Raw genomic sequence first — 12,228 nt, 5'->3', positions numbered from 1 at the left:
GATCCCAAATAGAGATAATGCTTGTACAAGACCTTCTTTAACTAAGAACAACACATGATTTTGAGAACGAGAGATGACACTGTGCAACGATCAACCAGTTGGACAATTTTGGCTATGTTCAGAACATCATGCTTGCATACCATGCAGTATATAATATGCATAGTAGGTACAATATGCACATTTTATATATGCATGGAATACCTGGATGATTTTGTTTATTTACAACATAGCATGGACCCCATAATGCAATGTGCAGCTTGATGAATAAAAATCACGGCTTTAAATAATTCTGGTTTAACATCTCTATTTCGGCAGTATCATCCAATTGAAATTCAAGACTGATTGCATTATGTCATGATACCTGGATGCCACTTGCATGCAATAATCTTAGCCAGGTTAGATGCCATGTTGAATTTAACACAGATGAAAACGAAGCTGCGAGGGATAGATTTACAGTCTTTACAATGGCACGCACTGTATAAAGGACCTAGATCATGTCATTTTTGCCAAATCACAACTTCCAAAACAGTTTTATGGAGTTTTTGTCTACTGAATGTTTTTCATAAAGATGTTTCCTCAGCTGAAGAATCGATATGTTGTTAAACAGCAGCACAATCCATCAAACACACTGTACTTCAAGTCCCTCACAGCCTCGGTTTTTGCCAAAAATTAAATCTGGCACTACCCCGACTAAGGTCTATTGCATGCTGCTGTTTGAAACGTTTCTTGTTGCATAATGCACACTGTTTCACATACTATCTTTAATAATAGTATGCAGTATCCATACTACTGCTTAGGTAGTATTCTGTTCTGAACATAGCCTGAGATTTGCCACCACTTCCAGGTGTGAGGTTGACATGAGTCTGCTGCCCTCTGTGGTCACTGTGGGAACTGCATACAGTACAAATGGCCTGAGGAATCAACGGCTACATGCTCCATAGCGCATGCTGCTATGCATAAAGACACAGACATCAAGAGAACGATACCAAATATAATAATCAGCACAACGAGGCATGGACCGGTGGTGAGAGCAAGAGAAAAAACGAATAGCCCGCTGTGAGTCATTTTCTGTTTAACACGTGACACTGGACGAGAATCTGTAATTGCACACTGACTCCGTTTGATGAACTTTGTCCTAAAATACAGCAGAGTGGCCACGTGAATATCTGTTCAGTTGGATATTATGCTAGTGGCAGTAATAGAATTTCAAATAACATGTAATCTGCACAAATAATGTGTGTAGCCTGTACTTGCATAACTGATGGGTCATTTATTTGTCTGTGTATGTATGTATATACTCTTTAAATATTTGCAAATAGATATTAGTAGTGAGCAAGCTCTTCCTCTCCTCCCAGATAAGATCAATATATACAGTGTGGTTTTCTTTACTAAGATTTTTTGATTTTAAACAAGACTGCATTGCACATCTTCAGGGAAAGTCGTTCATATTAAGTCTCTGGCGTTTTTGCCATGCCGTTCGATCGGACAATCAGAGCTGCCTCCAAAGGTGTGTTGTCCTCCAGTCAGGTGATCAGATTTCCTCAACGTAATTGGCCGGGTATAAGCCTGTCTGGCCATTGTCCAGACGACCTCTGCACCAGCCCTGGTCATCTTCCTCTTCAATCTTAGTTAACTCATCACCTGTGGGTGATACAGAGCGTAACTGACATATCCGCCATATGTGTAGTCAAAAAAACACTCATGTGGTATATGAATGAAATTCAATATAAAGACTTTTCATCGATTTACATCATAGTTACAGTTTAAAGAAGTAGTTCACTTCCAGAATGAAGATTCTGTCATCATTTTCATCATTTACATTATCCCTCCACTTGTTGCAAACCTGTATGAGTTTATTTTGAAAAATGTTAGTGTCCGAACAGTTGATGATGGGCACCACTGAATTCCACAATATTTTTTGTTCCTACTATGAAAGTCAATGGTGCCCATCAAACCTGTATGAGTTTCTTTCTTCTGTTGAACACAAAAGAAGAAAGAAACTCAAACAGGTTTGGAACAAGTGGAGAGTGAGTAAATGATGACAGAATTTTCATTCCTTTAAGTATTGTGTAACAAATAATTCAGCAAAAACTAAAATATGTTTTGCTCCAGTCTGCCTTAAAGGGATAGTTCACCCAAAAATGAAAATTCTGTCATTAATTACTCACCCTCGTGTTGTTCCAAACCCGTAAGACCTTCGTTCATCTTCTGAACACAAATTAAGATATTTTTGATGAAATCTGAGAGCCTCCCATAGACAGCAAGGTAACTACCGGTTCAAGGTCCAGAAAAGTACCAAGATGATCGACAAAGTAGTCCGTGTGACATCAATGGTACAACTGTAAAGCTACGAAGCTACGAGAATACTTTTTTATGCAAAAAAAAAACAAAAATAACGACTTTATTCCACATTTTCGTCTCTACTGTGTCACTTGTGGACACGTGTTCACGACAGTACCATGTACGATGACGATCGTAACTGAATTGTAAAGGCAATTTTAACGATGACGGCGAGCGTGTGGCGGCGCTGACCCAGACACGCTCGCCGTCATGGTACAGAATTGTCATTTTTGGGTGAACTAACCCTTTAATAATATTGTGATGATCTATCATCATTTATTTTGCTTTGCACTTCACCTGCTTTGAAGCTTAGCTCATCCTGCTCTTGCCCTTCATAGTCGTAGAGCGCTCGCACTCGCACACCTCCTCTGCTGCTCGAGTCTTCCTCGAAAGAGTTTGCACCGCCATTCGTCTCGTTGCCCGAGTATCCGGTGGGCTGCTCGTCATCTGACCATTCTGTGGAGTACGCCTGGTTCTTATCATAGCTGCTCACACTAGTCAAAGACAGGGGACACGTGCTGTTAGCATGAACGTGGAAATATAGCAACCGATTCCACCTTAGTTTGTGCACTTGTAAAGCTATAAATTAGAACCACATAGTTTTACAGCCAGATCCCAACAGAACTTTTTGAAGTTTGGTTATTTGGAAAACCATCTATGTGCATCATGTTTCAATCAATCAATACTCTGGGGCTGAATAATAATGAATATTCAAAATATACTTTCATGATGCTTTTACTTGAGATTTAAAATTGAGCAATACTGTGAACACTACAAACATTTTTAAGTGCTTTTTAGTTTGTCCATTAAAGACTTAGATTCAGAGACCAGTGTAACTCCTGCCAATGTAAATAAATAAATAAATAGCTATTTAATTACCACATGGTATGCATAAAATATGTGGCAAAATTACAAATAAAATTAAATGTTTTAAATGTCATGATTTATAATGCATCCACTAAGTCAAATTAAAAGTCCTGAAAATCCTGTTGATAATGTGCTATTATGCTTTCAGTTTTAAGACAGGGCTGCCATTACTGAAATACAATATTTCATTTAAAAATCCTTTTAAAAGAGACATTGGATGAAATTGTCACTTTTTTTAGCATTTAGCTGGATTTCTGGCATATCTGCTAGTAGGCGTGGGCGATATAGCCTCAAAATTACATCACGATATTTCAAGAATATTTGCGATAATGATATTTATGACGATATAGAAAAAAATATGGAACAATGTTTTATTGGTGATTGCAGTTGGCAGGCAGCAGCATTTACTAATGCAAACAAAATGAAATTTTCCATCCTTTTCCAATGAGCAACTGTCATCGATGACAGACTACCTAATTCGAAGTGTAAATCTATTGTCATAAGGTGGCAGCAGCAGCATTATACTGCAGACTTGAAGCAGACGATCGGTTTATGATGTCAAAATACCGCGAGAGTGATACTTTGATGTCATACACCGATCAGTCTGCGCAGCGCAGCTTCAAGTCGAACACACCTATTGGGTTTGTGGTGTTGTTGTTGTGTGCGCTAGGGAACGTAAATGTGCCATACGTCATCGCGTCGCTATATCATTGATATGACACTTTTTTATCATGTAAAAAGGTATATCTGTGTTTTCGTGGATGATATGATATGGCACAACCCTATCTGCCAGCTCAGAAAAGCTGAAAAGAAAACACGCAGCCAGTTTGTTATGGGCTGTCTGATTCTGAAACAGTTTCAATCTGCAGCAGGTTTCTACGTAGATAGCTAGCTAGCTATTTGAATAAGGCCACCTCCGAGCCATATATGGAATCCAAGGCAGCAAATGACATGTCTTGTGTCAATCCCTTGCGTCTTCCCACACAAGAGTGGGGTGAGCAGAGCTCATTAGCATTTAGAGAGACATGCGCCAAAATGGCTCGCTGTGAACAGAGCTGGTTTTGACAAGGTAAAAAGGGTGTTGTTTTACACGACCATTGAGGAATTTTAACCAAAGCGTGTTACAGATATTTCATGAAGCCCCTAAAGAATTACACCAACTTGTGGAGAATGGGCATCCGATGTCCCCTTTAAGCCATTTCAGAACCATTATATAAATTTTTTTTTTTTAACTCAGCACAATGATACCTACAACTTTTTATTCTCTAAAAAAAGCCATTTAGTCAACTCAACTCGAGAACCCTGTACAGTCAGAAATAATTATTGATCAGAAGAGAGTTCTCTGTTGAACTTCAAAGAATCCTTTTTTTAAAGAGTGAAGATGACAACAATCAACCTCTAAAAAGAGAAAAGGGTATTGTAGATAAAAGAAAGGACACTGGAAAGGAATGGGGAAGCCAGAGATGATGTCTGACCTGCCGCGGTCTCCTGGTTGACCTGCATGCTCTGTGTTCGGAGTAGCAGGAGCGACTCCGTCTGGCTTCTTCTTTTCTCTCTTGGCAACAGCATTGGTGGCTTCTGGGTTATATTCCTGAGTGGAACAGATTCAGAACAGATAATCAGTGTTTCACTATAAACAGCAACTGAACATTTGCATTTTTCAGGAAAAAAAACTAAGTTCATTTAACATGCCAGTGTACACACTAAAAAAGAGAATATTATAGTTGTCCCTGAATTTGTGTTGCTAACCCAAAAACTACTATATGATGAAACATCTAGCTTGGAAAAAAATCTAATTTAACGCCGTTTTAAACATGGTTTAATAAAATCAACTTCTAGAGGGCAGAATTTATGCAATTATCCCTGTGACTTAAAGCCTTACTGGGATTTTAAATATTGTGACCACTTTGACATGTGACAACTAGCCCCGGGTTCCTGTATCTTTTAAATAAACCCAGAAACCTGAAAAGGGCACATGACTGATTAAGCCTCCAATGTTTTTTTGTTCATTCAAATTTGTGTACCTCAAACTGGGGCCAGTTCATATGCATGCCAGGACCGTGATTATTACTGAACCACTTGAGATCCTCTTGTGTGTTGGCAGCCAGAATGGTGCGTTCAAACTCACGGTACACTGACGCATAGCTATAACATGAAAAAAAAACACAAACTCATGAGTAGGCTCTGACAAGTACACCTAAACTAGGCTAAAAGTAATCTAGACAACTGCATTGCTTTCACTCCAGTGAGTTGTTAATCACTGCGGATGAAACATGAGCCAGTGTGTTGAGCTCAAAAATTCATCAATTAACTGAATAGATCAGACATAGCTACTACATTCATGAACACACCATGTCAGTGTGCACTTGTATTCCAGTCTGTACATCACAAAATCACTATTGTGTGCTTCAAGAGACTATATTATAAAAAAATAGACACAAATGAGTCAACTATTGACAGACTGTAAAAGTACAGCGCTCTAAATTGAATGTGAGCAGCTCAGATCATTTGTTCTTGAAACAATTTGATCACAAATGAGATCTGGATTTCGTTATGGTCTCAGCAAAAGCACAAACTATTATCTTTGTGATTCGGTACAGACACACTGGTCCTGGAGTTTTCACTGACTTTTGGTTCTCGGTGAGGTTAAGGTGTTTTTTGATGTCCAGGAGAACCTCTTTGAGGAAGGTCAGTCGTTTGACCTCGTGCTGCTGGCATTGGTCAAACACCTGCTCCATGCACTCCATGTACTGCGGTGTGCACTTCGACAACTCATCCAGAGACTTCTCGTACTTCTCCTTCGCCTGCAGCACACACACAAACACACAGCATGAGACACAGTCTCCATTAAAAAAGAATGCTAAGCTAAATTGCAAAAAAGTACCTCGGAATATGCTATTTTTCTGCTTAAAACACGGAAATAGATGAAAATCACATCACCGATGTGGAACATGGACAAGCCAAGTGCACTCTGAGCGAATAGTAATTTAATTTGTTTCATCATTAGTTTTCCACACCTTCTGCACGTCCTGTTTACATTTCTCTGTCTTCTCGTGGAATTTCTTCTGCTGGTCAGGAGTCACAGACGCATCTGCCTCACGGGCTGCAGCCAGTTTCTCCTCTTTACATGCCATGTGATAGTTCTTCTTTGCCGTCTCCATCTGCAGCAAGACATGCAACACTTTAACTAAGCACAATGCTGCAAATGAATGGATGAAGCTTAGAGAATGCTTAGTTAAACTGACTGAAATTGTGAAAGGAGTTGTTATAATAGAGTCAGGGTCAGTTCTGAGGACACTACAATGCTTTCAAGAATTGTTCTAAACCAGTTTGCTTTCTACCAGCCTTTAAATGCAAATATTATGTATAAAAGTATCATGAAAGTAGAATATCTGAATCTATGTGCTATATGCCAAGTCTTCTAAAAACCACATAATAGTATTTTCACAGAAGATGGAATGGCATAAGAGTGAGTAAATAATAAAAGATCAGGTTTTAGTGAACTATTGCTTTAAACATGTAAACATAATGTAAGCATAATACATCAGCTGTATATTTAATATGCATTTAAATTACTGATATGCATAATTTACATGCATATTAATGGAATCATCCCATAAAGGTACATTAACACAGAATTTACATCATTAAAATCGTATTATTTGTACCTCTTTGAGTTTCTTCGCCCAGGGTTTCTGGGCTTTCTTGAAGCCCTCTTCTGCCTCTTTTGTTTCCTTGAAGCCACCCATCATCTGTCTGTGGTACGAGTCTTTCTGCCAGTTCTTCACCATCTCGATGTCCTCGTTCATCAGACCGTTCTTCACCTCCTGATGAAGTTCACTCACCTTATCGGCCTCTGTCATCATGGCAATCCAGGCCCGCTCCACAGAGCCGTACTGAGGCCCTGGCCACACACACACACACACACACACACATACAAAATCAGAAATGCATACAATAATATACTGAGATGACTACTACATTTACATGATTTACATCAGAGTTGGCTTTTTCCAGTAACAGTTCTGAAAAATTAAAATAACTGCTTAAAAAATCTTGAGGATGAAGAAAAAAGCTTTCAATTTCTGACCTTTCTCGATCAGTTGCCTCCACCTTTTGGACCATTCAGTGAGCTGCTGGCTGTAGGACTTCTCGATCTTGGCACGTTCCTGAAGGCAGTTCATAAGATCATTGCAGAGTCGATGGCCGTCGTCAATTCTCTTGACAGCACGCTTATAATTTCCCACCTAAGAGAAAAAAGAAATCATATTACATATAACTTGATATACAATTCTGCTCAAAAGTTTACATAACCCATGTAGAATCTGCAAGATGATATTATGAAAATAAGAGGCCCTCCGTAGGCCTAACTCGGGAACTGTGGCCCTCCCTGGGCTTGGCTTGGGGACTGGAGCCCTCCTTGGGCTGGATGTGGGGACTGGAGCCATTTTTGTGCTAGACTCGGGGACTGGAGCACTCCTTGGGCTGGACATGGGGACTGGAGCCCTTTTTGTGCTAGACTCGGGGACTGGAATCCTCTCTGGGCTAGACTCTGGGATATGGAGCCCTCTCTGGGCTAAACTCGGGGACTGGAGCCCTCTCTGGGCTAAACTCGGGGACTGGAATCCTCTCTGGGCTAAACTCGGGGACTGGAGCCCTCTCTGGGCTAAACTCAGGGACTGGATCCGACACTGGAGCCAGCTCTGGGGCTAGAGCCAACACTGGAGCGAGCTCTGGGGGGGCGCTCTGGGGCGATGATGAGGGCAGAGGGCAGTCCTTTTCGCCTCATCTTCCTCTTTTGGTTATGGGTGAACGGCACGGCCGGTTAGCTTGTCATCGTCAATATTTTTGTGGAAACCATGATACATATTTTCAGTATTCTTAGAGAGTTAAGAAGAACAGCTATTGATGTCCAAGAAAAAAAAATGGCCCCAAACATTTTAAGTAGTATATAAACATACAGTATATTTCACAAGACAAAATAATATAATATAATATATAATATAATCATAGCATTTTTCTCCAAAATGTTTGGAGTTACTCGTATAGGAACACCATATAGTGTACCATTCTCCCTGGTGCCTGCAGATGGCATAAGAAAGGAATGAGTGTGAGTGATAAGAGGGGGAAGGGACTCATTCTTGTGCATGTGAAGTTACGCAATGACTGCCACAGCTCTGTGTCCAAGTGCTCCTAGAGCTCTAATCCTGCGCTTTGCTGCACTAACAATGACATCATAACCACACACACACACACGCACACGTCCAGGGAAGCTCTGAGAGGCTTTGAGTTTTAAAGAGATGGGTTTAAAAGGGATGAAAAACAATGTGTCCTCACTGCAGTTATGTCAACAGGAATTTATAAACAACACAGGTTATTTGAATGCCTAAAATGATTGAATATTGTCAAATGCTGAAAAATACTGACATATAGCTCTAGAGGGCAGTATATGGTACAGGGGTCTCCAACACATTGCTCGATAGCTACTAGTGGCTCGTGGCCTGATTGGAGTGAGGTATAGACAGGTGTCTCACACTTCCAATGCAAATTAAATATTTGTGTTGACTTATCAGCCATGAGGTTATTTTAATTATTCCATTTCGTATTTTAATTATCATTAAATCCCTATATGAATATCGTGATTTGAAAAACTCACGGTAAATACTGTACTGCTCAGCCTTAAGCAAAGTTAGTAAGAGTCTCACGCAGGCACATCACGCAGAGTAGGTTTCGTTTTGTGTGAAAACTTGACTGAATTAAGGCAGACTGCTGAGAGAAATGTATGATTGAATGAATTGTATGAATGCATAAGGGGAAACCAACTGTCTTCAGAAAAGTTCCGATGGCATTTTCTTTTCATGTTCCCACAATGTAATGCATAATAAAGCAGTATTTACTGTATAAGTGCAGCACTGGTTTGTTTACAGCGTTTACCAGGAAACAGTTCTATTTCTGCTGGTCCATAAATGCCACCTGCTGTCAGACAGTGAATTTACATTTTCATTCAGTTTGTGTTCAGACCAAAGCAAAATTAGGCCAAAGGTTTGTTGTAAATCTTAACCAGTTGATGGAACATAGTCTACCTCGTTATACGAAGTGTTGATATTTTTAGAGTGCATATTAGCTTATGTAGAACTGTTTATGGAGCAGATAAAATAGAATGTATCATTATGACACACTCTTTTCATAATAAATAAATAAATAAAAATAATTTAAAAATTAAAGGCTGAAATGTGAGGTTCATCATTTTATAAAACTTATTATGAATTTTTTTTATGTTTTTATTTCAATGTTTATGCATACAAAAAAATGCAAAGCTGCTAATTTTATTTGTTGGTTTTCGACATTAAACTTGGTGAAATGATTTCAGTGTGTGTATCAGTACTTTTTGAACTTGTCAAACTAAGTTACGAATTACTCTCATATTCTGGTTACCTATACAAAGTTGTATTAAGCTGTATCAACTCAAAAATAATGAACTACTTTACTTGAACATTTTAAGGCAATCAGTTTCTTTAGTTTTCTTAGTGAACTCAACTTATTACATTTCACAGTGTAGTATTCCATTTTGAACAAGCTTTAGAGCAAAGTACTCGTTCTAGGCAGAAGGAGTCATATCAGCCTGTAAATAAAAACCCATAGTAGCACAGGGCGGGGCTCTTTATTCACCGTCAATAAGTCAGACACATGAAACTGGCACTTCCAACACTTTCAGACTGCAGTCAGGATGCAGGTGCTGCTCTGGAACTCAATAGACCTTGTGCTGGAGTATCTACTTAAAAACTGCTCAAAAACGAACAAAAACACAAAAAAACTAGGTCTAGGCATCGCTATCTGAGCACTGATTGAATATGCGATCACTTTGACATAATACTGACATGATGTTAAGACTGTAATGGCTGCCAGAGCCTCACAAAGGGTGATGTGAAGGGCTCTGGCAACATCACAGGGGCCGACAGTGTCATCTAAATAGAGCTCATTGTGAGCTTTCTGGCAGATTCTGATACTGTGAACACAGCATCCTCCTGTTTTCCAACCATAGCTGGCTAAAACACAACATAACTATTGATGACTGGCTGAATAACTTAACAGTGTAACATTTAAAGGAAGGAAATGGTGGTCTTTGTACCTCCCAAAAGCTGTCCATGGCCTCATCAGCGACAGCGGATTCATCGTAAGAGCCAGACATGGTGCTGGGTGATGCGAATCAAGACTGAACACGTCTGCAGAAAAGCGGACTTCCTCAAGCACTAAAGAGAGAGTGACAGAGACAACTTAATGTATGAATGCCATTGAATTCGAGAACAAAATATCAAAACAACTGGCAAATTGATTTGAAAAAAGCATAAGCACAATTTTCATAATAAATAAATAAATAAAAATAATACAAAATTTAAAGGCTGAAATGTGAAGTTCATCATTTTATAAAACTTATTATGAATATTTTTTTGTTAGTTTAAAATCCGGCTCTCATTTTTAATGTTTTTATTTCAATGTTTATGCATAGTGATAAAACACTAGATGTCATATTCAAAACCAAAAAAAAAAAATTGAAACTTTGTGATTGCCAAATATTAGAATATGTTCATAGTTTTTGTGATTCTCGACGCCTGTGTTTACTCTGCTACGACACTGGTTGAACTTGAGGAGACCTGACCTCATACATCCACTAAAATAAGCAATAGATCAGTTGGTTTAATAGTCAAAAATGGTTCAGAAATGTGAACATAATTCTGAAAGCTCCCGAAGCATTTGAGGGCAGCTGACACTGAGACATGCTGGTTTCAGAGTCCTTTCTCATTTAGGCATCCTGCTTCTGCATCAGTTTAATAGTAGGAAATGATAGGAATGCACACGTAAAACAAAACAAAAATGCACTGTACCAAGCTCAAAGATAGTATTCAAAGAAAGGGAGATGTTGACTATAAACATACTTCGTAATTCATTCATGGAAAAATTATCAATAACAATAAAAATAGTTCAATCAAATAGAGCAAACTATTTTTGTCTGTTATTCCATTGTGTGTTAAGTATAGCCTGTTGAACTCTATTCGTGGTTGCTGAGTTGCTACACCACAAATCTGCCAGTTAGAAGGTTCCATCTCTGTTAGGATGTTTCCACTGGATTAAACAGCATTAAGCTATGCAAAGAATCATTTTGCACAATTTTTCATCGCCAACCTGATTTCCCTTTCGTGGAACTTCAAACTGCGTCCTCTAGGGGTTGCTATGGGGAACGCCTCGTCGTGACCCGTTTCTGAAGCCTACATTGAAAAAACACCAACTTGTTTGGCCGGCGACAGCCATGACGTCACTACCATCGCGACTAGTACAAAATAGGCGCCGGTAGCGCACATCATCACTTTCTTCGTCTTCACTGACCGTTCTGTTTGAAGCGTGCATTCCAAAAGTAAAGTAAGAGCTTTCTTTTCCTACTATGGCGAGCACTAGCGGAGCGTTTAGAAAGTGTGTACATCCGTGTGTACATCTCTTCTCGAGCGGAGAGGGACAACCATCGGTTTCCCGCGGCTCGGGACCCGCCGCTGCTGAGGCACGGAGGAGAATGAGCTCGTGGGGATCTCAGGTGGACCTAGCCGATGAGGCTGAAGGGGGGGGGTTCCCCTCTTCCGCGCATCGGTGTCGGGCGAGAGACAGCCACTGGACGATGATATCCTCTCTCTGATATCATCTGATCCAGGGGCCAGTGCTCAGTTGGGCCCAGCCCAACAAGAGCAGGAAATGGATGTGGCAAGTGAAGAAGCTGAGGCTGAGCTCTCCCAATCCACCTGCCCTGCGTATGATGAGCTGTTAGAGGTGATGGATCGGGCCACGGCAACACCACAGACTTGGCCCTCCGGACTACTAAGCAGGCAGCCTCGGCCATGGGCAGAGCGATGGCTGCTATGGTGGTGACGGAGCGGCAGTTGTGGGTGAATTTGGCGGACATCGGGAAGAAAGAAAGGGGCTTTCTTCTCGATGCCCCGGTGTCGCCCTCTGAACTGTTTGGCACCTCCGTTGAGA

At 40.1% G+C, this 12,228-nt stretch overlaps 1 protein-coding gene across 3 annotated transcripts in view; it reads right to left on the bottom strand.

The window, feature by feature from the left end:
- Positions 1 to 563: 563 nt before the first annotated feature.
- Positions 564 to 12,228, bottom strand: part of LOC107571226 (protein kinase C and casein kinase substrate in neurons protein 1-like) — a 51,592-nt gene continuing 39,927 nt past the window's right edge. For all 3 annotated transcript variants that reach the window (XM_016257533.1, XM_016257534.1, XM_016257532.1), the window contains exons 2-10: positions 10,337 to 10,457; positions 7,298 to 7,454; positions 6,876 to 7,111; positions 6,225 to 6,368; positions 5,836 to 6,011; positions 5,232 to 5,352; positions 4,683 to 4,798; positions 2,638 to 2,834; positions 564 to 1,641 (exon numbers count right to left, since the gene is read on the bottom strand). In XM_016257533.1, coding sequence (XP_016113019.1) covers positions 1,532 to 1,641; positions 2,638 to 2,834; positions 4,683 to 4,798; positions 5,232 to 5,352; positions 5,836 to 6,011; positions 6,225 to 6,368; positions 6,876 to 7,111; positions 7,298 to 7,454; positions 10,337 to 10,396 — 1,317 coding nt within the window. In that variant the 5' untranslated portion in view covers positions 10,397 to 10,457 and the 3' untranslated portion in view covers positions 564 to 1,531. The remainder of the gene's footprint in view (positions 1,642 to 2,637; positions 2,835 to 4,682; positions 4,799 to 5,231; positions 5,353 to 5,835; positions 6,012 to 6,224; positions 6,369 to 6,875; positions 7,112 to 7,297; positions 7,455 to 10,336; positions 10,458 to 12,228) is intronic.

Source organism: Sinocyclocheilus grahami, unplaced genomic scaffold (genome assembly GCF_001515645.1).
Source record: "Sinocyclocheilus grahami isolate Dianchi unplaced genomic scaffold, SAMN03320097.WGS_v1.1 scaffold1567.1, whole genome shotgun sequence".
In the NCBI taxonomy this organism is placed as follows: domain Eukaryota; kingdom Metazoa; phylum Chordata; class Actinopteri; order Cypriniformes; family Cyprinidae; genus Sinocyclocheilus; species Sinocyclocheilus grahami.
This window is presented reverse-complemented; position numbering and strand designations above follow the sequence as displayed.